General features: G+C 40.1%; 1 protein-coding gene across 1 annotated transcript in view; it reads left to right on the forward strand.

Annotated features, from left to right (window-relative positions):
• The window catches only part of LOC115016986 (collagen alpha-1(XI) chain-like), a 103,140-nt gene that overhangs the window by 51,021 nt on the left and 24,168 nt on the right, over positions 1 to 27,951 (forward strand). The window contains exons 3-7 of the mRNA XM_029445144.1: positions 14,488 to 14,635; positions 15,240 to 15,398; positions 16,882 to 17,074; positions 19,477 to 19,611; positions 19,944 to 20,024. Coding sequence (XP_029301004.1) covers positions 14,488 to 14,635; positions 15,240 to 15,398; positions 16,882 to 17,074; positions 19,477 to 19,611; positions 19,944 to 20,024 — 716 coding nt within the window. The remainder of the gene's footprint in view (positions 1 to 14,487; positions 14,636 to 15,239; positions 15,399 to 16,881; positions 17,075 to 19,476; positions 19,612 to 19,943; positions 20,025 to 27,951) is intronic.

Genomic DNA, 27,951 nt, shown 5'->3' on the forward strand with positions numbered 1-27,951 from the left:
CCGGTGATTTCCCCCCTCGTTTTCCACCAGGGCAGGTGGAAGTCTTTAATCTTCGGCCTATTTGGGCTGCCCCGTCTACCAGAGCAGAGGCCAGTAATTGCAGCAGCACAGTAATTGAGCTATCTCTTAGTCCGTCTCAGACTATTAGAGTAATGTGATCCCACCACAGGACGGCATGGCAGCCGGCTTCCCTTCCCCTGATTGCACCAGCTGGAGGTCGGCCAGACCAGAGGCAGTGGTGGGCGGTCAGAGTTTGCTTTAGATTGGAGGGAGGATGTCTTTATCATGTCCCTGTGGTTATCACAGCAGCAACCAGCCACCAAAAACCGCTGGGTCTCCACAGACAAAGGAATGGCCTCTTACAACTACAAATTATAGAGAGGAGGCAAAAGTTCCTTACAACAAGCTAAGAGACTCACTTCTGACATATTACTGATTTGTAAAAGTGTCACTTATGTGCTAATTAACAGTTACACATTTACACATCCAGCACAGAGCAAAGATGTCAATCATTTGGAGTCATGTTTATGTTTCTGATGAAGTCTTCTATCTCCTATTCTTTTTCCAATCCCTGAGAAAAATATCTAACTCTTCTGCTCTGAGATTTTCTACTTTCTTAGCTAATTTCTAATTTAGTGTGCAGTTAGCCTACAGTGGGTTTATCTAAGTTGTTTGTTTGGAGTGTTATTTTTTCTGCATCAACACTGTCGGTCGGGACATCGTTATCAGCGGTAACCGCTGTATGAGTGCAGTGCAGAACAGCGATCAATAGGTAGCCATACACAGGACTCTCATGCACTAACATGCACGTGCAGCCAGACCGGCTACGTAAACATAGTACAGAGAAGCTTGGATTACAACACACACAGGGAGCGTGACTTCATTCTATGTTCGTCTAGCCATTACTTTTTACATAGTAAAAATTGTTTGCTGCTATATTAATGAGATATATAATATAATTGAGAACCTTTTAAAAGCTCCATGGAGCTGACATTCAGCCGATAATTCTCTGAGTTTGTGACTACAAACAACTTCTTTTACATAAAATTATAGGGTTGGGCCATTTCTCTAAAACAAAAATAAAAATTCATGGAAGACATTTTTAATTAGTAGGAGAACACACAGGTGAAACAAATTTAGTTAACAATGGTTCCGTTAAGTGTCCCAGTAGGCCATGACCTGTGTCCATGATGTGCCGGCATGCACAATACCAGCATCCTGGAACTCGCTCACCTAAATGGAATGCAGTTGTTTTTAATGTTGTCAATTAACACCTGCACTTTTCCTACTATGACAAGCCAATGTCTGCTGTGAAAATTGTCTATAACAATAAAATACCTGCACCACCTGCAAAACTAACATCACTAAAAAAACAACAATGGATTGTTTCATTCAGCTCTGGACTGTCAGTATCACAGGCTTCAACTAAGTAGAGCCGAGACATCCACTTTAATAATCTGTTTCAGCAGAGTTAGAGCAGAAATGTCTGCACAATAGTTCATCTGCTCCTGCCGTTTGTTCCTTGTCAAAGTCAATAGCCGGCTATCTGCAGACAGCTTCTAGCTAGTGTTAGCTAGGCGGCAGGTAAGGTCAAATTCACACACTGATCAGTTAGTGGCTTCACCTCTCGTAATATGAGATGATAACTGGTCAACAAACACAACCCAAGCAGTCTGTCACTCTTGGTTATGCAGTTCTTTAATTCACAGAATCAGAAATCCTTTATTAGTCCCACAACGGGGAAATGTACTGTACCACTATGAGATCACCAGAGGCAGCTAGCCTACTGTAATCACCACCTTACTGTGAACTATGGCAGGTTCACAGGTACCTATTCACGTTGCCGTTTTTCACTAAAACTAACCTTTTTGTGCACATTATATAATAACTTGTTTTTAATGACGTTTCACAAAGAAAAAAATATATAATTGAATAAGCAAATACAAATATTGCCCACCCCCAATTCTATATAGTCATTTGGATAATTCTTAATGATTTGGCTTTAATAGTTTCTCAAAATTAGGATTAGGAACAGCATTTTGGCTGGGGCACTGACAGAAGCAACAGGACATTATGCTATGATTGATGATTTACTATATTTAAGCGTATAACATGCTGTATCTACATCTGACCGGTATCAGACAATACACAGTCCAGTTATGGTATAAACCTCACTCTCCAGCTGTGCTTACATAACCCCTCCTCAGTCCTAAACCATTCTCTCTTTATAGCAACTATGATACTCAACAACCTTCAGTCTCACGGTGTGCAACAATCCCTTTGCTCAGGCTGCTCTACATAGTAGACACCATGAATTAATAAACACTAGGAGCTCCGTTCTCCCAGTTCCCCTTGAGGTTCGCCACGGTGCACAGTGTGTAGAATAAAGTATAAACAGTAAAAACGTGCCTGTCTGTTTTTAAGAAGGAAACGGGCCCCACTGATCAGCTCACAGTCAATGTGCTACAGAGAACCAGAGCCAATCAGAGGGGAGAGCACATTCAGTTTTGTCCTGTACCGGTGACCCCCAGTAGCCCCTGCATGCCAGGTCTGACCCTCGCTGACTGACTGCCTCACCTCCATAACTATTACTGATTCCACTGGAGGAAAGGCATCTGGACAATCCCAATAGAATATTATGGTTCATGCAATAAGGCTTTGCTTTCAATCTTAAGTAACCCTGAAAAATAAATAGAATTTTAATCAATTGCTGATTGACTGGTTACGTCTTTGTTTTGACCCTTTTGTGTAAGGCAGAACGTGACGCCTTCTTACTATTTTGTATCTCCTTTCAAACTGTGATCACACCAGCCGCAACGCCAAATCGGGCAAGGGCCTAAAAGGGCCTACGAAATGATAAACATGAATTTCTACTGATGATAGTTAATGCTATTTGTGGTGTAAAATTATGTGTTATTTATGACACAATGACCGCAGTATTTAATAAATGATGATTTAGTATATCGACCACCTGATGTTTACATTGTCGCTACTGGAAACACCCAACGGCGTGTTCTGACATCACAAGTAGAAAACAGTCCACCAGTTGAATACACAGGCAGCACAGCAGAAGCGGCAGACGTGGCGATGTCGGACTCTGGCTCGGATATTTCGACAGAATCGAGTGACAGTGAGTTGTCAATAGACTCGTTGCACCTTCAAGAAGAGGAGTTTATTGAAGAGGATACCGGTGTCGTGGATTTAGATCATGCGGGCAAGTTTAACGTAGTGGAAACAGAGCAGCTCGAGACACAGTGTTAAAGATGGAGACACAGACGGGAGCGGACATGCGGATGATGGTGACGGTGATCCTGGATTTGGCAGAGATCCTGTGCGGCAACAGAACACAGCCAGGTATATACATTTGACTATAGTTCATAGAACTTCTCAATATATAGTAAATACATCATAATAAAACGTAACATTATCCTTGATCGTAAATAGATCGCAAGCTATCTTATATCAAGTCGATAGCTTGGTTTCCTTGAATTGTTATGAACCCGACTAGTTGTCCGTAAATTGCTCGATCGCTAAATATTCAATTATTTCTCTACTTGGACACATCGACGTCTGTAAAGCTTGATAACTTGATTCTTTCTCGAAGTTTCTACGGTTGAGGTTCTATCGTTGTGTCTGATGTCAAACGTCATATATTACGAGGCTGCTATATAAAGCATTAGCTATTAGCTAACAAACAGACGGGAGGACAGCACTGTTTTATAAAGTATAGTCTGTATACTGACCATCTCACGGCTGCCTATAGTAGCCGGAACATTTACCAGATGTTCATGGAAGTTACGATGTCGTAACTTTACGAGACTTACGTGAAACGGGTAACAAGTTGCTACTAGATAGATCCAACCTCCGTACGACCACAACAGGCTTATGAGCTGCTTACGAGCCTGTTGTCAAACACAGGAATATACATAGTATGAAATTAAGATGAAGTTAATATTGGCCTTTTTTCTAGATATTGCATATTGTGTACATGTCCTTACCACTCTTCTTTTGTACATTTAGGTGTACATGTGAAAACTGTACAATTATGGAAGCAATTGAAGAGGTGCTGCCAAGAAAAGGATGTCATGGAGGAACTCAATGAATATGAGGGACATGGTGCAAACATAACCTGCATAACAGATCACCCAGGATTCAAATCAAAGTGTCTGGATGTTTGGGTGTTGCAGACAGCCTACCACAGGTATTCGATGAGGGACAGACAACAAGCAGGTGATCAGCCACGTAATGAGGAAGTTACTTGTGTGCACAAAAGTGTAGAGCTCAGAAACTTTGTATTTATGGAGAGTCGAATGGTCACTCTGGCAAAGTTACATAGATAAATAAGCAAATAAGGTTGAAGTGATTACCATTGACATGTATTATCTTGTATTTTACAGAATGTATCACTATATGGCATATCGCCAGCTGGTGAGATTTTGTTTGGGAATACTTGGTAAGAACCACAGAATGCCATCATGTGCCATTCAAAAGATCTGTGCTACGTTTCCATCTGACAACTACTTGTCGTTCAAGTATCAGCACTTTATTAGAGTCAATAACAAAACACAATGTTAGTTCAGTGATTGAATCTGCTTCTATACAGCACAACAGCATCCCTCTTGTTTGGTTCTTGCACCAACTGCTGAGTGGAGCTAGGACTTCGAAAGGTTCCTCATCAACATTGTCTTGGCACAAAGCATTGATTCTCGGTCAAGAGTTCAGTAACATACTCTACAAAAAAGATGTTTTATAATCAAGCTGTGTGTGTGTGTATATATATATGTGTGTATGTGTGTATGTATGTATGTATGTATATATATGTGTGTGTGTATATATGTATGTGTATATATGTATGTATATATATATATATATATATATATATATATATATATATATATATATATATATATATATATATATATATATATATATATATATATATATATATATATATATATATATATATATATATATATATATATATATATAATATATATATATATATATATATACATGCATGTGGTGATTGTATGTTTAACACGTCATGTGCAGGTCTACTGGTACTACAACTGTAATGTACAGATGACGTACAGTATGTATACTTACTGGTGTACACACAGCTTCCTCCCCAGTGTGGATGTCCAATAGATGGTCACTGATCATACAGGTATCCTCAGTTCTGTCAGTGGCTTCATTCACCAATGTTTCAATACCTATGTAATAATAGGGTGATAGTTAAAAGTTAAATAGACTCACGCCTTTACTCAAACTACAGAATAAAATGGGGAAGCCTGTTATAAACATTGAATCTATACTTAATTAAGCTAATGAAGTGTAATTAGCTAAAGTTATTAATACTACAAACAATTACACACAGATATTGGCTAGGGCCTGGTGTAAACTCGTTACATACAGTAGGCTTAGACCGATTATAGCTTGAAACAATAAATACAGTAAACAAGTAGCACGGCTTACCTTTGCTCTCTCCCTTTTGGCGAATGCATTTCGTCATCTCTTTGGTGGAGGACTCTGCACCGGAGGACGTGTTTGAATCGGCGTGCTGGCTTGTGCTGGCTGGGGTCTCGGCAGTATTGTAGGCACAGCATCTGCGTTCAGTTTTAAATTCTTTATGAATCTCATTTCCTTGGCGAGCATAGTTTGTTCGAAACACGATCTTTCAAAGTGCTGCCCACAAATCATCGGTTTCATCGACGCACTTGTCTTGTCCATAAACGCGACATTTTAGCATCTTTTGGCCACAGAAAGCTAGATTTGGAGACGGCCCCACATCCCCATACAACACATCGCTTCACAATTATCCTTGGCGATCGATTGTTGTCCATTCTTTCTCGTAATAGACGGCGGCGGCTGTATTCTACTTGTGACGTCATCGCCCGAACATTGCCGAAGTGGATGCTCTCGGCTCAGCGATCGATTATTGTTAGCGGAAGTCATTTTTATGCTGTTATGATCGTGATTTATTACGAATACATCAATATTAAAAAAAAATATATATGGCACATTTCACCATAGTTATGCAACCTCTATCATATACCAAGGCCAATAACACTGACAAAATATCATTTCGTAGGCCTTTTAAAGTTGGGCCCTTTCCCCACTTCCTAACATAGCGTCCTTGCTCGGACACCACCCATTTTCAGACCACATCCATCTTTGAACTCAGCCTTCATTTGGATCTCAACTACAGACAAGTTCTATGAAGCCAAATCAGGCCCAGGGGTTTAAAGTGGGGGGAGTCAGTGGCCCCTTCTCCCCTCTTACCCCTTGTACTATCGTACACTGGCTTTATTCTGGCCTCATGCCATTCTCTATTGTTGCCTCCTGGTGGACCTGAGCTTTGGTACCTACTGTAACAGTCTGACATAAAGTTTGTAAGGTCCTTACATGCTCCACTGATGTCTGAGCCAAAATAAACTAGTACAATCAAGAGAGGTGTGTCCGAGTAATGAATGTGGACTGTAGTGGAGTGTACAGCTTTCCTTTTTGGCCTCACTCTGCTCCGCAACTCAAAAGTCAATTCAAAAGAAAATCCTGCTCTGAGTGTGTTCATGTTCAAGCTGAAACATCATCACTCTGGAATCAGAATATTTGATTGTTTGAGGTTTTTCAGTCATGAAAATGCATAACATGTTCAAAAGTGTTTCTTTCTTCCTCTTATGTAAAACAGTTCTGGTTTTAAATCGCTCCATCTGTCGAACGTTTCAAAGAATAAATGCTGTCAAAGTGATTTTTATCAAAGAATATATGACAGCATTGTAAGACGGTATTCTTTTCTTGGCTAATTAGGTGGTACAGTCTATGATTTATATGCTGTGGTTCCTGAGAAATGCTTGGATAGATGCTGTGTGTAGCTGGCAGCTATACAGTTTACAGTCTGTGAATTAGAGCCTTTTATATTTGTTGTTTGTTGGACCTCATCCAAAAACAAATAACTATGCAGCAACACTGCCAGAGTAAACCCTGATTGCTGCTTGTTGTTTCTGTTAGTAGATATAGGTCTTGTTTGCAAAGTCTACCATATGTGTGTATGTTTGATTCCACTATATAGCTGTTCAGGCAGAGTACCTGAACGGCTCACAGCGCTGCAGTCCTGAGTGGATAAGGAAGTCTTTAGGTCGGTGGGTTTACTGAATGCTGCCTTAAGGTATATGACTGTTTCGAGGAATTGATACACAGTTTAGCGTTGGGTCTTACGCATTAATAGCACCACTGCAACACTAACTGGATGTGCTACATTATCAATTTATGTGGTGTTTAAATCATATAACCCAAAGTTATTATGTTCATTCATTCACTTTCTGATATACAGCAAGGATGGGATCCGGACCCGACATGTCATTTTTGAGGTGGTGCACGCCATCTGTTGTGTAAGGTGGGAATTATACTGTAAAGCTACACGTTAACCTCTCTGTGGATAGACACAAAGAAGGGTGTTATGGTATGTATGTTGTGGAGCCTGGCAGAGGAGCTGAAGTGTGACCTTGCACATCAAACAAGGTGATAAGTTAATTACACTTCCTGTTAGGGCTAAAACTAACTATTGTTTTAATTATTGATTGATCTGCTGGTTATTTGCTACATTGATAGTTTGGTCTATTACAACTTGAGAAAAGTGAGAAATGATTATTAATGGATAGATTTTCCTTCTGTCATCTAATCAGTTAATCCACGAGTTGTATCTAAAGTGATCTATTTCCTGAGTTACTAAATCCAAAGTCAGTAAAGGTAGAAACATTTGCATACCTGCAGACAGAGAAGCATGTTCCAGCATGTAGCTGTGGAGTTTACATACAGAGACTTTCTTGCTGTGCTGTGACCCCTTAAACTTTAGTCATTGACCAAGCATTGAAGGATCTCCAACACAGGAGGTGAAATACATTGAGACACTGCCCTTGATGCACCTGAAAACGATCTAAATGTGTCTTGTTCTTATTATTGTGCTGTTTTTATGGTAAATCTGTAAAACACTTATTCAAATCTGTTGATGCCTTCCAAACAAATAGACTTGCTTGGCGCCTTTAAGACAGCCATCATAAGGCTGAGAACTGTAGACACTGGGTGTCTCTGACATGTGGAGAAAACATAGTGAAAGAAGGGATTTATGGAGCTTCATAGTGCAATGTAGAATGCATGTGAACCATATGTGTGCATCATAAACACAAAACCACTTGCAAAAAGATGACAGATGAGTTGCATATGATCCTCCTGTTATTCCCAGATAATTAACTCTGCTTTGAATTTAAAGTACAAGCACTTACATTTCTGGATTATCATCAATGAGGAAAAAGTCGTTATCTGAAACTGACTCTTATCATTGTCAGACATCCATTGTCATCACCCACTGAGCTTTTTAACTCATTAATCAAAGTAGTTCTGACAAGTAATTGTTTTAGTAGCTATTGAAGTAGAGTAAACACAGAATTGCTGGGGCCTCTTTACTAGTTGTCTGTATGTCTCTCTCGAGGCCTCTGTATCCTTATGTATGACAATGCTGGATCATCATGAAGACCTCCATTTGTTAAACATATTATCACTTTCCTTCATCAGAAGGAGACTGAGGAGACTTATGGAAAGGATTAGAACATGGCATGATAACCAAAGAAGACAAGATACTTTACACTGACTGGGGGCATTTAAAGAAGATCATACACAGCTGTTGTCTGTGTTTGTGATTTTAAATGCTCTTTTCCTGATTCACTCAATTCTGTTCTGAATGTCTTTGTTTGGGCTGATTCTTTTTTTCTTCTTTGTTTTTTTTTAGCTTACAGTTAAACATGTCACATATGGTGATGTTTTTATTATCACAGGCTTTTACACAGCTTGCCTAAAGTGAGAGCCTGGGCTTTGGACAATGTCTCTTTCCTGTATAACCAGTGTCACACATGACACTTTGAAGTTGCTGCTAATTAGCTATTTTTGTAATGCTACAACACTGAACTAAGATGTTGAACATGGTACACCATACCTTAGCGTCAGCATGTTAGCATTGTCATTGTGAGCATTTTACATGCAAGCAGTTCAAAGCATGTTTGTGCCTTCAGTCTAACAGAGACGGGTCAACTCTTAGGGTCTTTTACTCTTGAAAGTGCAAAACAAAGTTTGCCCTTTTGATACATTGTAGAGATTTGATTGGTTTTGTCGACACAATCCAGTTAGTTTTGGTGTTACATTGCAGTTATGCAAGCTCACTAAAGACCTCTACATTACAAAGACTACCTACGTCCTGTCGTCATCACCTACCTGAGCTGCGTCTCCCTAAACTAAAATCAAAATCGTAAAACTAAAATTAAGAACAGTCATTTTAAGGTTAAAAAGTGCAAATAAATACCCACCTGACTTCATTCGGCACAATTTAAAAATCACACTAAATGTGTTAGAAACCTTTCCTGCAGGCTTTGCTTATCTTTCATTTAAAAAAGCTGACAAAATACTGTCCAAATGGCTGCTAATCATATAACCAGAGTTCTTCTTCATCTGGATTTTACAATTTTACTCTCTTCCTCCATGTCTGTCCAGATCAGGTTACCTTGCAAGGCAGCTGGATATGCAAGATCGCGATATGGCGAGATAATGTGAGAATCAAGAGATCCCGCAATAGGTATCGCAGAATCTCTACCGGTGGACACATCTGTTGTTGCACAACTCTCGGTAGCAGTTTTGTTGCCACTCTAATTATAATATTATGGTTTTACTACCAGCAAAAGCTTTGTACACTGCTTCCGCAGTATAGTAGACTCAAAGAAGAGCCGTTAATAAAAAGCTCCACTAATTCACTCATTTGAAACACATTTAATTTCCTATAAATTCTACATAATAAAACCCCATTATTTTTATTATCTAAAAGCTTTTATTGTGAAGCAACAAAATCAGGTAATGTTGGGTTTTCATCAGCAATAATTTAACACGACTCCTGACAGTGAACCTAAAACAGTAAAAATAAAGAAGATATCTGAAAGTACAAATGGGAGAGAAACTAAACATAAAAAGATAAAAACTATTTTGTATTTTATTTTTCCCTACAGTGTTGCTGGTTATTCTTTAAGACGAACACTGAGTAAACCTTCAGACTGCACAACAAAAGTTTGTCTGCGTAAATAGGATTAATAGAAAAATAACTGAAAACCTGATCTAACCCTGAAAGTCTTCACTGTACGTTCTTCTGAGGCAGGACTCAAACATCTGTTTCACTTTTGCCGGAAACAAAGCAAGCATGACTGGTAGCCCCTCCTCTCTCCCTTCCCCATGGCAATGGCTTGATCCTTTGATTATAGTGTTGGGAGAAAACTACATGAGTAAGTTTTCCTTGAGGGCACAGCGTTGGCACATGAAATGTTCTTTCATGAACACTCCTGCACAAGTGGGGCTTAATAAAGACCATCAGAGCATTAGATCAGTGAGTGTGTGAGAATATTTCCAGTTCCTGGGGCTATACATTACTGCTCATTTAGATAATGTAGCATCAGCAATCCCACACACTTCTCGGTATGAAAGGGGAATTTGAGGATTGTGTGATTGGAGTTAAATGTTGTTAATATGGTTCATTGCAATTTGTAAATTGTTAGGAGCTTGTGTAATTGTGTGCCTGATAAATGAGAGGTTTCCTTTTTAACTGCAGAATGGACATCTGATTTCTATCTAGATGTACATTTCTAATGATTGATCAATTGTGGCAGAAAATCACTATAATATAAATAGCATGTTCTCGGCTGCAGTTTAAAAGCTATAGTACAATTATTAATACATACTGTACGTTGTGAAGCTATTTGACTGTTCTGAGAAAAATGGATGTTTCTACCTTTTGAGGTCATTGTTTGTATATTGATTTGATTTGAGCAGAATTGTGTTGTGTGCGATTACATTCCTAATTCTGAAACAATCGGGCAATTGACAGACAAATAAGCAACAACTCTTGTCCATTTGGTGGCTTCAGCTTGTAATATGTAAACATGAGCATTTGTTGTGCTTCTCTTTAATGTATTTGAGTATTGGACTACACAAGCATACTATAGATGCCACCCTCGGCTCTGGGAATTTGTGCAAAAAAAGACAAATTCAAATGAATTCAAGAGATTTTTTGCAATCATTATTTGCAGCCCATCACATCACCACACATCACCATTTATTACAGCAATATGTATTTTAGTTAACATCACACATTGACACGACAGGGCAAATGAAGTGACTTCTAAACTGTGCTCGCTGGAAGAGCACATTGCATAAACGTCACATCTTTCACACAAATGACATGTTGCAAAGCGTAACATTAGTTCATGCAGAAACTGAAGTTGTTTCACATTACCTGATTGACTCAGCTATTTCATTTCTGCGTCACCATCAGCAGCTCTTCCACCAGCTGTTCCACTGCTACGTAATAGTACCAATAATAATAATACAGTCCACACTGAGTTGCAGACATGACATTTTGGAGAAGCTGTTTCTTTCATGTATCAAATCAAATCAAATCAAATCAAATGTATGTATATAGCCCAATATCACAAATTATACATTTGTCTCAGTGTGCTTTACAGACTGTACAGGATACGACACCCTCTGTCCTTAGACCCTCACATCGCACAAGGAAAAACTTCCTAAAAGAAACCCCAAAATTAAAGGGGGAAAAATGGAAGAAACCTCAGGGAGAGCAACTGAGGAGGGATCCCTCTCCCAGGACGGACAGACGTGCAATAGATGTCGTGTGTACAGGATAAACAACATAGTACAAATACAACATGTATGATTAGATCCTAAAATAAAAAGACAAGATAAATTGGACCAATAGATGATCTCACGTCTCATGTATTGTATACAATTGCAATTGATGTCATTTTATTTGAGTGCCTCTTAAGCAGCTGGAACTTCGGCCAGGAGTGTCATTAGAAAAGTGATTGAGAGTTGCACTTCCATAAAGTTAGGGAACTCACAAGAGAGGTTTTTAAAAAATGGCCCAAAAAAAGCGTATAAATCAAAACCTAAAGTATTTTTATTTTAAGCCTCAAGCAAAATCCTCAAAACTAAAAACTAAAATAGTCCTGATGATGTAATCAGGGTTATTTTTTTCAAACTTATTAAAACTTCCTCGAGATCTTCAACTGTTTTTCAAAGGCTGAGTCGTACTCCTCCTGAATAGTAAACTAAGCTTCATGGTGCAGTGCTCCTGAAACACGGGCATCTGCAGCCATGGTTACATACTTAGTGCTCACAATCGAATCACCTCTTTATTGAGCTGAGTTCATTGACCTTGTGCTGTATGTCTCCATTTAGGAAACTACATAAGAAGCAAATTGTGAGTTTAAAATTTGAAATTGGACTGAGCAGATGTTCTGTTCATCATCGGGGTTCGTTGGTACCTGAGATCAATGAATCTACTTGCTATTGTGCATTTTGAGCTTTTTTTAAAAACTTAAAAACTGATGTCTTGTTTGTCTTATTAGCAGACTATTTGATCTCACATTCTTCACGGCGGTTGACTGAAGGTTAAAAGTGCAAAGCAAACCATTATTCAAGTCATTTCTTCTCTAAGTGGTTCTCGTCCATATATCTTTGAGGATTCCTGGAAGGCTGGTATGTTGGAATTTTTAGTGCGACACCAGATATGTTCCCTCACTGCCATACCTCGGGGCAGCAGAGTGTGACCACGCCGCTCTTTGTAGACCAGTGATTTGTCTGGCACTGCTGTCAGGATGTAAAGAGCAAATGGGTCTGACAGTCATGGATTCATTTCTGAAAGTGCTCGAGAGAAAAAGGGTTAAATCTGCTCTAGCAATCCTATAAATCTTGTGTCTGCTTTGGAAGAAGTCCTGAGGCCGCCTGAGACATGTTCATAGTGGTTAACAAACCTAGAGATTCATGTTCAAGTGCTGCTATTGTAATCTTTAGGCCCCCTGCTGCTCATGTAGATCACTCTAACATGAACTGCCTTTAGTTAAATGGGTTTTTCTCTTGCATGTTTCTAAAGTGCACCTTCTCTGTTGGCCTAAGTAGTCTCAGCACGGCCCCTAACATAATGACATTGACATTTGAGTTGGCTATGATCTCAGTCAGTTCCCAGGTTGGAGTGTGATCAGTATACAACAATAACAGTCTTTGAATGGTGACTCATTTTATCCAAATATGATTAAGAGCTGTATTCATAATCCTCGGGAGGAGTTGTTAAAGCGCAGAGTTAATCCAGGATAAACCCACCTGTGGACAGGACATGACGAATGGCACTTGACCTGCTCACATGGTGTAAAAATAAAAGAATCCTACAACTTGCTTCTAATGACTCGCAAGAAAGCAAGTGTGTGAGCAGTACAACAATGTTTGGCACTGTCGGGCACCAAAGGGGAGAAAAAAAACTTCAAATAGGATGGAATTTGTAGCAGCCGCCTGCAGCTTTTAAAGGCAATGGCCCCATAAGTGGTTTTCCGCTTTTCAGGAATGCCATCAGTGGACTGTTAGCAGCATGTTAAGGTTTTTCCTAAGTGCCAGCAGAAGAATGATTTGGTGTGGCTGCTGCAGATGGTTGCCGTCTGGGTTCCTTAATCTTGAAACGGTGCAGAACAAACATGGTATGGCCAAAAGTATTGTTACAGTCCTAGTGGACACCTGAATATTACACCCTTTACTGATTTATAGAAGTCATTTCAAACCCATGGGCATTACTCTGCTGCTGTAGCAGCCTCCCCTCTCCTGGAACAACTTTGCTTCAAGATTTTAAAACCTGGCTGCAGGGATTTGCTCCCATCAGACAAGAGCATTAGTGAGATCCAACACTGATGTTGGTGATGAAGCCTGGCTTGCAGTCTGTTTTCCAGTTTATCCCAAAGGTGCAGGATGGGGTGGAGCCCAGGGCTCTATGCAGGCAAACCTTTTTTTATGAACCTGTCTTTATGTACAGAGGCATTGTCATGTTGAAACATGAAAGGGTCTTCCCCAAACTGCAGCAACAATGCTGGAAGCACGCTACTGCAGAACATTTATAATATAAATATCCATGCGGTCTCATTGAAATTTCCCTTCATTAGGGCCTGTCCTAGGGCTGGGTAATAAATAAAGTTACAGAAACCCTTGATTATGACTCTGTTGAGGCTATTAATTAGATGGATGAAAGATGGAGTTATGTTTCTTTACTCCCTCTCTGTCTGTAATGGAAACTCCTTTGAGTCACTTTGCTGCCACACTACATTTTTGCTTGTACACCAAAAATATCGCTAAAGCGAATGCTTAAAATGTGCTGAGGAGATACAATTGTATTAAGATAAATCACACTTGTAAAGAGACATTTTATAGCACAGATTCATTGAAACGCTGTGGGTGGAACTGGTAAATACAAGCACATAATACACTGTGGTCTACTATTGTAGCTCATAATGATCTGGGCGTGTTTGGGTTGATGTAAAATGTCTGCATGTCTGTTTGTACGTAACAAAGCTTCTTGATACCTTAAACTGTGTTTCCTCCTGAACTTTCTCTGTCTGACTGCAGATGAGCTGAACATTCTGCAGGAGCTTTCTCTTCAGGTGTCGAACAGCAGTAACACCTCAATGACTGTGGATGACAGCAGGTGTCCAGTCCTACAGGTGGGACAGTACTCCACATTGACTGTCCCTCTTCAACATCTCCTCACTGACGGGTATGGTTTCATCTACATCTCCACATGTACACTCTTTATTAATAGTGCCTTACTAATAGAGATGCACCTTTTGCAATTTTCTTGGTCGATTATTTTATATATATATATATATATATATATATATATATATTTTTTTTTTGTTTGTTTACTCTCATCTGCAAATTCCGATTTTCTTTCTTTCTAAGAACCGTAATTCAAAGCAGACAAACTATTTAGTAACTTTTCTTTTATGCAAAATTGAAATTCAATCTTACGTTCATAATAATAAATTTACCTAGAAATAATTAACGTTTTCTCCAAAGAGGGCACGAAGTTACCTTCTTGTTGTCAAAACCTTGTTTTTAAGGCTGTTCCTCCAGAGATTATTTTGGACTTGCAGGTGTTACAAATTGCAAGTTTTATGTCTTCGCTCACCCATTATGTGGCACATGGCTGGCAAATCTGACCAGCAATTCATGGCCGATCAGCTGACAGTCGGCTGGTTTCGACCGGTAAACTGTTGTTCACTGGTTATTAAAAAAAAAGTTTCCTCCTGGTGGTATCCTTTATGTTTTGAGCAGCACATATATACGACTAAATGGCGTGTGTCTTTGTGTGCGTTTAGGTTTGCAGATGAGTTCAGTTTACTGGTGCAGCTGCGGAGTCCTCAGGGAGATGACCGCAGTGTCTTCACCATGCTCAGCCCCGACAGCCACATTATGCTGCAGCTGCGGATCAGTGCTTACGCCATCATCTTCATAGGAACGCAGCAGCGGCACTATGAGTGAGCCTACTGATTATTTTTCCTTTTCCTTTCCAGAGACAAATTAATACAAATCAAGTGCAAGATAAGTATGTATTGAGTGTTTCAGAATTATCGGTCGACTAAAGAAACTTTTATTCATGATTAATTCGCTAAAATCGTTTCAATTATACCAGGGAGAAAAATAAGTACAGTACATTCTTTTAACATCTAATGCATTACCCATTACAAAACAAATCCAGATGTCGGAAGGTGATTACAACATCCATCTAAGGTAATTGAGCTCAACTCGTGCCCATTGCTGCTTCTTCTAAAGTGTATACAAATGTGTCTGTAGCACGGAGGAAAGTGTATTTGTTTGCAGCATGTGTGCATTTGTTTAACTGTGAATTGTTTGGTTGTCTCTTGGTGATATGATTTAAAAGGCATCTGTTGGCAGGTTTCTCGTTTTCCTAAACCACAGAGCTCAACGCAATTAATCTCTGCATGACAGCAGACAGAACTGGTCCAAAAGATAGACACATAGATACTGTACTTATCTTGTACTGTTGGCACATGGTCGATATTATTTTTCACCTTATTTTAGTTTTTGAAGCAGCTTGTCTGTTGGAGGTTACCACCTACAAGGTTCGGTTGGGCCTTTAGCCCAACATGACATTGAGGACGTTGGTGGGTTAGTGTTGGGCAGGTGGGAAAATGTTCAAACCGGTTTGATATTAAGATAATGTTTTGACTAAAAATAAAACTGGTGCAACAATATTGTAGTATTGTAAGGCTTAATCAGTGGTTACACTTTTAACAAAAGATGAAATATGTTTCTCACAGCTCTACGAAAAGGTTGAGCCTCTTAGCTCATTGTTACAGCACATTTACTATAAATCTTATTTTCAGCGCTCTCATGGACCTAATTTCCTGTTTTAATCAACACTACTGTACTGCTACACTACCTGCCCAGGATCAGACAGCAGACACGTTTAGCGATTAGCTGGGGAAGATAGTTAAAGTATAGCAGCTAAAAAGCCAGATTTCTTTCTCGGGAGCTGGTGGAGAACACAACAGAGCCAAGAAGAGAGTTATTAATCATATATCACTTATTACTTGCTGCTATGTGTAAATAGACAACAGTTAGCTTTATTAGGCAGTAGTTTGTGTGTCTTTTCTTTTAAGATTTAATGAGGATTCTATTCCACTGTTTTATGGTGCCGTGCTAAAGAATGATAGATCAACACATTTATTTATGCCAGCCCAACACAATATCCAATGCCTCACACCAGCACCCCGGGGCTGTCATCATTTAGTTGAGACAGCGTGTTACCCTACAGCTCTAACCTTTCAGTAAATGAAGGTTTTCTTAAATTCACTTTTACAAAGATTAAATTAACTTTTACTGACATGTGTATTTAACAGACAACAGTGCCCTTGCCTGATTTTAACTTATTTCTAGATTAATTCAAGCAGACCAAACCCATGTGACTCCATAATAGCCCATGTGTCTCTCTGTCAGGTTCCCAGTCAGCGGCCTGTCTGATGGAAAGTGGCACCATGTGGCCGTCAGTGTGTCTGCCAAGCGGCTGGCGCTGTATGTGGACTGCTCTCTGCTGGAGAGTGTGGACTGGGTGTACCACGGCATGGGGATCAGCACCGATGGGCTGCTCATGGTCGGAGGCATCATTGAAGGCTTTGAGACTCCATTTGCAGTAAGTGGCTTCTATAGTTTTATCTGTCCGTCCAGCTGTGCAACTTTTGTTTTATATTATTTTTTTCCCGCCGATCATAAAAAAACATTAAGACACATAAAAGCAACCCAGCCCATAATCATCTATCCCACACCCTATCATCTATTCTGTTAATCTTCCCTTTGCTTTCTGAACATTCACAAGATACACAGAAGCTGCATTCGTAGACTCTCAGCTGACTTTACAAGACAACGCAGGTTTTTGACAGATTTTAAAATCTCAACTTTTAGAATTTTGGAATGATACTCAATATTGCATCTGGCATGATAGCACATATGTATGTTATATATACACACACACATATATATAAATATATATATATATATGTATATGTATGTGATATAAGATATTATAGGAGCAGATGGTTGTGCAATAGCCGAATGATATTTAAAACAACTGTTGCCTAGTTATAAGCCACACGTGTGTAGTAAGTCCAGTTCATTTGAATTTTGTCCACACACACACACACACACACACACACACACACACACACACACACACAGGAGAGAACACACAAGTAGATATTCCAGCCCTAACCCCATTCCCTTTTCATCGCAGACAAAGACGTGTAGCCCGTAATGCTTAGAGACCATATGTTTGTTTTTTTATAAGGTACGCATAGAAATCCATGCAACCTTCTCTAACCACAACCTCAATTACCTCCCAAGCACCAGTGTTGCATACAATTACAGAGGAAACAATGATGAGTGTTTAGACAGAGGATGAGTTCAGCAACCAAGCTCAACCCCTCCCTGTAATCCACTCGACATGAAGACATCTCCCTTCACTTAACTTAATCGTTGAACAAACCTGGATGTCTGTGGGCTATGAGAAGAAAACCCACAAGGAGAACAAGTGAACTCTAAGTAAACATGTAAAATGTACATTTTATGCCAACTTTCAAATGCATTTTTACATTTTTGTATTTTTCTTTTAAGCCCATTCCAGGCTGTCATGGAGAATGGACCGTCATTACTTTTACATTATTGTTGTGTGGTGATGCACCTTTATTTATAAAGCATTCAATGCATTACTTTGTGTGGTCATTTAAGTTTTCATTTCAAAGGCAAAAACTGAGACTCCATTTAAAAACAAAATTTGAAGGCCCATAATGCACCTGGCTTTGCGGTACAACGAGCCTGAGGACCAGAGCAGGCAGTGTGACAGTATCACAATGGGGGTGAGGGGGAGCGGTGTAGAGGCGGCATCTGGATTCATTCTTAGCACCAGATTAAATGGATTCACCATTGCCTCGTATCCCCCGGTGACATCTTTTTTACTAGGCTCCAAAGACAAAGCACTTCCACACTCGGAGGTGGTGACAGTCTTGTCTCTGGACAATCCTTTGTGCTTGGCAACGCTACACCATACATTACTGTACTCTGCTTTTATCTATAACTCTTACTGTCATCCACTCCACTGCAGCACGACTGGGAAGCATTTTAAGACCAAAGTAGAATTTATTTTATTTTATTTTTTTCAGATCAATCGCCACTAAATTTAGTAGAAATGACTTAGCAGACATTTGTGCAGTTTGATCCCTCTTTATTTTTAGGGTATTTCTGCCAGAGGTGCCCAGGTTTGGTTTTTCTGTAGAAAACAAACAATATCAATGTATTCCTACATTAAATAAAAAAACACTTCTCAGACAGAGTTCCTTGAAACATGTACGTCTCTTTCCGCCTTTTCCCTAGTGGGTCCTCTTTGTGCCTGTCACCTGTATGATAGGCATCGGCAATCTTGAATTTGGCAAAATGAGACGTATGCATCTCAATATTACAGATCTAATTGACTTTGTATCATGTGTGGTGTCACAAAGAAATTGAAACTGCACACACACACACACACACACACACACACACACCCAGACGCTCTCTCATCCACAGTCACATTCTTACAAACACAGCCTGAGGACAGAGGTTTTTAAATGTCTGTCGATGCTTTGTTTCACTACTAAAATAAAGGAACCCTGGGAACTGCAGTGAAATACATGACCATCAGTCACCTCCGTGTGTGTGTGTGTGTGTGTGTCTGTGTGTCTAGGCTTGTCCTTCCATTCTGTGTATATATTTACTTTGCATGCATGAAAAGTTATACAGTACATATACAGAATATGTTCTGTATGAATACGTCATCTGCGAGATACAGATAAAGGATACAGATCTCTAAAGGATCATTTGGATTTAACTACCATTTCAACAGTTTGGTCTATAAAATGACTAGAGGGAAAAATGTCCATCTCAAGTTCTTTAAGCCCTAGATGACGTTCAGATCTAGTTTGTAACTGTGCCTCAAGCATCAAGAGACATTTAAAAAAAAAAAAAATATTTCAACATGAAGGTGATTTGTGTCTGTCTCTGCAGGGTCATCTCCGACAGCTGACCTTCCTGATGGGTGACCCAGACGCCGCCCAGCAACACTGCAGCCACCACCCGCGCCGCTGTGGGGAGACCGCCCGCAAGCCTCCTCGCTCCCCACGCACCAACAACGCACTAGAGGTGAGGAAAGAGATCAGGAAAATTCCTCTTAGTATTGTTCCTTTAACTTATGTAAACAGCGCAGCTCTGACATGTCACTGAGTTGTTTCAGGTGAAGCCTTATGAATCCCACAGAGCAGACATTCAGACTCCTGCAGTTAATACTTTGACAGCAGAACCTGTTATATACTATGAAGCTTGATAAAAGATCATTAAAGGATTTCAAATAAAAACTGCACTGACTCCTGTGGTTTTGGTCTAGTCTGGTGTATTTGGTTGAGCATTGGTCTACCGCTGAACTGTCTTTGTTTGTGGTTTTTAAAACGTAAAATTGTCCCCCTGTTTCCACACAGAATATTCTGCTGTCCTCAAATGACCTGGAGGACTTGCTGGGGGGTCCCAAGGACAAGTCCTTTTTGCGCTATAGCAGAACTGTAAGTATGATATTTTAGTGCCTGCAGTGCTCTGTAAAGCTGTGCTGAAAGATCCATGTTCATTAGGTGGTAAAAACAAACGCAGTTGCCTGGCTCCACAGCTGCGTCCTGGGATTTTAGTTGGTGAGCGTGGGCAGCTGACCAGTCGTCATGGTTATTAGATCCTCCTGTGGAGAGGCAGGCACAGTCATACATACCAACCACAGGCCTGGTTTCGCTGGCTTCATTTATTTATTTTCATCAGTCTATGTCTGTAAAACCACCAGTCCAGTGTCTGTCATTAATTAGAGCTTCGGGCCTCAGGGACACTGACTGGCCTTCCAACCTCGTGTGTGTGTGTGTGTGTGTGTGTGTGTGTGTGTGACACAGTGTCCTGTGTGTGTGTGTGTGTGTGTGTGTGTGTGTGTGACTGACAGTGTCCTGTGTGTGTGTGTGTGACTGACAGTGTCCTGTGTGTGTGTGTGTGTGTGTGACACAGTGTCCTGTGTGTGTGTGTGTGTGTGTGTGTGTGTGTGTGTGTGTGTGTGTGACTGACACAGTATCCTGTGTGTGTGTGTGTGTGTGTGTGTGTGTGTGTGTGTGACACAGTGTCCTGTGTGTCTGACCTGTCTGTCCTCAGGTCCATCAGTCTACTCACTGGTATTTGTGGTGGCCTGCAAAAGGGTTCATCAGGGAGCTGAAGCTAAACGTCTGTTTTGATTAATTGTAGTGAGGGCATATTTCCTATGGTTTTTATAAAAGAAACATTCAGGAAAGTTATTGGTGTTTTTGCTTTGAGTATTAAAACAATGCGTAGAAAATCTTAGAAAAACAACAACCGAAAACTAATAAGGGATTTGAACTCAACCACTGAGTCCCTGAGACGCTGGGAGGCTGCTAGTCTCAAGCCCTGAAGTTATTGCCGGGCACTACGTTAGCTGCGGTACTGTAAAGAAAACGAGTACTGTCAAGTTTTCAGAATTTTAACATCGACTTATCGGTTCTCGTGACATCCCTAAGTGGAAGCAGCAGTAACCTGCATGTGGGCTGAGAGCATGAGGATCTGCCCACAGGCAGCCAAGTGGAGGATGTGTCAGTCATTCTTGGCAGCCTCGCTGTGTTCTGTGTGCTCAAAGATCCCATTAAACAGGCACTTGAGCTTCCACTGGTGTGCATCTTTAGTGCAACGGTGCATCCTTAGGGGTGACGTGATGTTGCAATAATGGGTGCAACTAAAAAGTCCATGTAACGCTGGCCAGGCACTAAAGGGATTAAGCCCGACTGAAACTGGTCGGCCTGACTGATTGAAGAATCAGGACCGATCAGTCGTTAGAAGTTCAGTTCGAAGGGAGTTGGAGCACTCATTAATAAACACTTAAGATTGATCTCTCAATATTAAAACCTGCTCCCCAAAATGCTCTCAGACCAAACAATACAAATACAATTCCTGAAATTAGGGGTGGGCGGTGTACCGGTTTCATCACCGTCACGTGGGTGCAGCGCTGCTGCTGTGCTGCTACTGCCATAACTCAGCAGATCTGATTTAGCAGAGAAACGCGAGCGTCACAGGGGGAAAAAAAGTCGACACGCAGAATCTCTAGATGAGTGGCAGCTTACATTCAAAGATGTAAATGTAGTTTGATGTTATTCCCAGTTTGGCTGTCAGGGGTGTGTCAGATCACAAATGATGTGGCACAGAGGTGAAAAACCTTTCAATTATAAAACAACATTGAACATGTGAAAAATGAATTTCTGCCCCCCAAATATTCCTTATTGCTCAAATTAAGCATGCTCACCAATAATAAGAACTCAAAACAACATGTCTGACAGAATGATTAACATTACATGTATAACCTACATTATGAGGCAGACTAATCCTTCTATATTATATACCTTATTTTCATTCCTATTCGGAGCCATTCAGCACATCCGTTTTGTTTAATTGTTTTTCTTTCTTAAGATATGTTTCCTTACATTGCCAATAGAGTGATAAGAGGTAGAACCATAAGTGGAGTATCCCTTTTCATATCGCCCAGCCTTACCTGAAATACATATGGTTGTCTACACTGGCACTTACAGAATAAACCGTGTTTCTGGAATCTGCACATGTTTAAAATGGAAACAAAGGCAAAGACTGTGCGCTTGGAAGCTGGTTTTAATTTACATTTTCATGTCTATGCAAAACGCCTAAAATAATGAGCGAGGATCTGGTTCTCTTTATAGTTACAGTTGTGTCCTGAATGCAGAACGCAGCAGACCAGCATACCGTGCCGTGCCAGCTCTGCCAGGCTCAGTTTCTCCATCAAAATGGCATTGGGATGCCTTTGTGATGATGTAGACGACAAAGTCCTTTCCTGCTGTTTTAAGTTGTGGAGAATGTTTGCAGGAACAAGTCTTCTTCAGCTGGCTGCATCCCTTTCTCATTATCTGTGTTTCTCCATTCATCTGTTTTCATTTTGCTGTGTTTTATTTTGTCTCAATTTGTATCCTCTTGCTGTATGTATGTCTCTTTCCGGTCCATGTCCCTGTATCTCTGTTTGTTCAACAAGCTGTTTCCCCCTGCCTCCTTAATGCCTGTCCTTATGCTAAGCTAAGCTAACCAGCTGCTGGCTACAGTTACATATTCACTGTACAGACATTGTGCGGTAGTTGAATCAATCTGGCGAACACGACCCCATTTGAAGGCAGCAATACTTTGACAAGAAGAGTCTATGAAGTGGAAGTAGAATTTTGCGTTAGCTGACGTTTTCAGAAATGGTGGAGGCCATTTATGTGTGAATGGCAAGTTATTTTATTGCAATTTTTAGTCGTGTAGAGTTTTTCTTAATAATTTCCATCAATGTCTGAAGACAATGTTGATATTCCCAAATCCAACAGCTCCTCTCTTTCCTCATTAGCCTCGGTGGCGTCTAGACTCCAAGGAAACCATGTTGCCGTTGCCTAGCAGCCGTGTTCTTACTACTTGTGGAGCGTATCGCGTTCACGACTCGACTGTTATGGCTCATCTACATTTGTAGACAGCATATATCCCAAAATGTCAAACTATTCCTTTAACAAACACCAAGTACAAAACGACATTCACTGTTTCCAGCTTTTGAAATGTGAATGTTTGCTGCTTTTTTATAGTAAATTGAATATCTTTGGGTTTTGTACCGCTGGTCTGACAAAACAAGCAATTCAAGAGATTTACCGTGTCACTGTGGCAACTTGTGCATTTTCTGACATTTTATAGACTAAACATCTAGTTCATTAGTACAATAGAAATCAGCCGAAAGACCAACATTAGTGTTCATTGCAGCTTATCATATAGGAAGTGGTGAATGAGGGAGTGATTTTGGAAATGGCCCTTGTTTCCCTGCAGTCTGTTTCTCATTAAGTCCACACAGACCAGACCTGTGGAGGTACAGCCGTCATGTCTCTGGCTCTCCTCAGAATCTGCACATTTGAAAGAAAAAGAAATAAAACAAGGCTCGTACATGACCAAGATCTATTTCTCTTTCGCTAAGGTCTGCTGCTGTCGTCTATGAAGCGTAACATTTCTGACTGCGGGGCCACGTTGTTGAGATTTCCTGACTTTGATACATGTCCTGTCTGGTGCCACCAGCTCCCTTGACAGGTGTTCTCTTTAGAGACATGACGCTCGCCCAGTTAATCTATAGCTCCTCCAAAGTGCACTAAGATGTTAAACACTCCTGGAGGTCAGGGACCTTAGCTACACATGTTGATGGCGTTGAACTCTGATTGTTACCATGTCCTGTATTTGTCAGAATGACTTTCTTTTGTAAATTCTAGTCCTTCTGTGCATCTTTTTAAAATAAGCCCAACATTTGTTTCTTCCAGCTTCTCCAATGTAAAGATTTGCTGCTTTTCTCTGATTTCTATCATTGTAAGTGGAATGACTTAAGACTTTTGGTCAAACAAAACAAGTAATGGGAAGACCTCATTAATTATAGATTAGATAATTAATGAAGACAATCAATTTGAAAAATAATCAAATGACTAACTGCAGCCCTACTTAAGTGTTTAGTCTCTTAAATGATGGAAATGTGGATATTGCATATACATTGTGCATGTACCAGAAAGAGGAGAGATGGAGCATGACAGAGCTTTTGTTTTTACACCACAAAAGTGAATCCAGATTGTCTTTAGGGCTTTCAGTTTTATAAATAGTTATAACACCGCTTACACTTGATGCCTATAGCTGCATCTTTCAGTGAGTGAGCGAGAGGCAGGCACACTCTGGTCATAATATTCCCTGTTATATTGTATCACAACTAAGTGTTTCTACTCGGGTCTCTAGAGAGGCCTCTTTCATAAAGCTTGTCAAACAATGGCTTTTTACTTGTAAGCTGAGACAAAGAAGTGGAACAAAAAGATCCAACATTTTGACACTTCTCCATGACTATCAATCTACCAGGGTCCATGTAGTATTCTATGTAAAGTCTTCCAAGGGTTGCTTACTAAATGACTTTAGCCTAGGTGGTTCACCCTAATGTTAATGTCCTAGCAAGCTTAATGGTTAGTAAAGGTTAAGTATTGTTTAATAATGAACAAATTACCTATTACCTAAAAGCGTTTCTTATACCAAACATCATTAATCGTTATATTGCAACTTCAGCTTCATTTGTAGTCATGTTTCTGCAATATAAGCCCGCTATTGTACCTCTGTTTTGGCCCACCAACTTCAAAGGGCAATGTGTGGCTTGTAAGCTGCTAAATGCTTCACTCTGTTGACAGTGCAGGTCGTGTATGGTGGGTTTATCAGGGTACATTTTCTGAAAACAACTCCATGCTGCTGCTGAGAAACTACACTGCTGAGATCAGAGAGAGTGAATCAAAACAGTAAAGTTGCGAAGCGGAAAACCAAAGCACTAAGCTGAAAGATGCTAAAGCACTCTGTGATGTTAGTTAGGTGGTGATAATTCTCTCGTCACTACACGTCTTTCACATGACACATAATTATCTGATACATTGTTTATTTATTGTTTTGGATGTCTCTTGTTGAAATTGGTCTTTGACATTTTGTTTTGTGACTTCTCAGAAGTTAGAAGTGTTTGATCTAGAACAATAATAAGGCTTGAATACCAAATCGGAAGTGCAATTTAAGGGGAATTCTGCCAGTTTTTCACATCAAAGCCTGTTTGCAGGTGTGGAGTATTACTAAATATGTGAAAAAGTACGATAAGCCTTTTGTGGCACCAGAGGGAGCTGTGTGAAGTCGGATACATTTCCTCAATTTTTCCTGATTTTTATGCCTCCATGTCGGCGACAGACGTGGCCCGAAGCGTAATGTTTTCGGGTTATCTGTCCGTCCGTCCGTCCCATCTCAGGAACGTCTTGAGGGATAATCTTGAAAGTCCACTTGGACTGAACTGATTTAGAATTTGGTGGTCTAAAGTCAAGGTCACTGTGACCTCACTAAACACGTCTATGACCATAAGTCAAGAATTCAATTTCACTCAAATGTTTGATAGGATAAAATGATGAAGGGATGAAATTTCGGACAGACATACACGTCAGAGGCATACAACCTCAAGGCAGTAATTCTAGTTTTCAGAGGTCAGGGCCAGGTCATCCTAAAAGTCATGGGGATATGAGCTGCTCCTACACGCCTATCTTTATGGATGTCTCTCTGAGTTCTTGATATTGTATCATCTGCTTGTCAGGATACCTGAACACTGGTGTGTGTGGACGTAAAGCTCATTCCTTAACTGTCAAAGCTCGAATCAATCATTCAACCAAAAACAACATGTTCTCATGCCAGCAAACGTCACATTCCTTCATTGTTCTCGTTACTGTATTAGATCTGCCCTTCACTAAATGTTGCTCGGTTGGAGAATGAGGTTGCTCAACAAAGACAAATATGCCAGGTTTCCTAGCAACAAAGGAAAATGGAAGTAGGTAGATGTGTTGACAGATCTCCTCAACTTTAGACTCAAGATGTCGTTAGATATCTGCTGTAGCCAGCTAAGAAGCGTTAGTAAGACCCTGCAGTAGATAAATGAACCACATTTTTATTTGCGATTTTGTACGGTATTCTGCCAGTGTGCAAAATGTAAATCCTGCTGGCTTTGGCTCCAAGATGATGGATCTACTGAAAGTATAGTTACAGTTCTCTCAGGGCTGTGTCTGCACAGCTCTGTGATTAGTGGGTGTCAGGCTTTATGATCATATCATAGACAGGGAAAAGTAAATCATTTAAGCAGTGTTGATGATATTGTGATACAAAGTAATATTCCCTTAATTATAGCACTGAAAGATACCATCTGGTACTATAGCAGAAATGCACTCATGCAAACTCCCAGGTTCATATTTTTTCTCTTCTGCTTTGTAGGTGTCATGTGCATTGGTGTGCGCACATGTGATGATAATAATATTAATAAGAAGGAAATGAGGTTTTCAAAAGTAAGTTCACAAAGGGTTTGTGAATGATATATGGTTAACAGGAATTAAATATATATTTATGGAAACAAAGATTAGCACCACATTGCAGCCCTGATAAATGTTTTTTTTGTTAGCTTTTTAAAGACTTATGAGAGATATTTTTAAAAGTCAACACAATCAGTTAATGGTCTAATGAAACACTTAAAGGCAGTGGTGGGCCGTCAGGGCCAGCAAGGCCTTTTCTGCTGGCCTAAACATCATCAGAATATACATTTAATTTTGATATATTTTTTCCACAAATATGTATTAAATTATTCCCCATAGTCTATTCTCTTCATTTCATAGCTTTCCTCTTGGTTGCGCTGCTTCCAGCCTCAGATCAAGATGTGGAGGTCTGTCCTTTATGTTAGAGCTTTTATCCAATCATATTTCAGCCATGATGTGTTGCCAGGGTCCACGAAATCTGCCCTGAGGCCTTCAGAATCAACAGTGCGGGCGCCTGTAGCTTAAAGTGAATGGAGACAAAACTGTGGCGTTAACCAATCAGATTTCGAGTTGGGGACACCGGGGCCAGCTAGCAGGCGTACGATAACGTCAGCACGTGCACGTCTTTTGATTGGATACGCACTATTGAGAGGCAGAGCTAGCGAACTTGTGTAGATTTATAAGCTGTTTTTTTTCAACCCACAATGGCTGAAGGAGGAGAAGAGATCGATTTGGTCGCAGATATACTTACAACGCCATTTTCAAGACCAACTTTTCAAGAAAAGCTAGACATCGTGAGAAGAGGACGGCCTTGGCCGGGTTTATCTGCCACTTTCAAATCACTAACTACGAGTGGTACCCCCGGCTCACAGCCTCCGAGAGGCACTGCACATTGTACTGCTGCTATTTACAACTAAATGTTTCGTAAATATTAATATAACTCTGTTGTTAGGGTGATGCAACGCCCGGTTACACTGCGTTTCTGTCTAAATGTATAGTTTCTAGAGCCATGGCGTCATAATGATGGTATTTTTCCAGGAAGATAACACAATGCAACACAAACACTGTCAGAGCAGCAACAGAAGACACGTAGTGGCATACAGAGCTCCTGATTCCCAAGACAGAATAATGAAGAAAAGACTAGTATTAAAACATTTTCATACAATCAATATGCTGGGATGGATACTAGAGCAGAACCATGATTTTATGGGCTTTCTTTGGAGTTGCATGATGCATCAAAGACTCAGCAAAGGGCATAAAACTCTTTGAGCAAACTATTTGCTAAATGAAAACCCAAAGAAGAGGAAACATGTTTTGTGTAAAACATGAAAGTCTGAATGTCGTGCATTTGTCGTTTCTGTACTCTGTCAAGATTTTCTTTTATTGACATTACCATATATTGAGCAGTAAGTTTTCATGTTCATAACTGTTTCCAATTTAAAATGAAGTAATTACAGACAAGCCAGGAGGCCTTCAAATCATGGATTTGAACAAGTGGGTTTTTGAAAGAGGGGATGCTCGGATAAAAGAGAAGGAGGAGAAGAAGGAGGATTTAGAAAGAGGAGGATAGAAACAGAGG

This window comes from Cottoperca gobio, chromosome 12 (assembly GCF_900634415.1).
Source record: "Cottoperca gobio chromosome 12, fCotGob3.1, whole genome shotgun sequence".
In the NCBI taxonomy this organism is placed as follows: domain Eukaryota; kingdom Metazoa; phylum Chordata; class Actinopteri; order Perciformes; family Bovichtidae; genus Cottoperca; species Cottoperca gobio.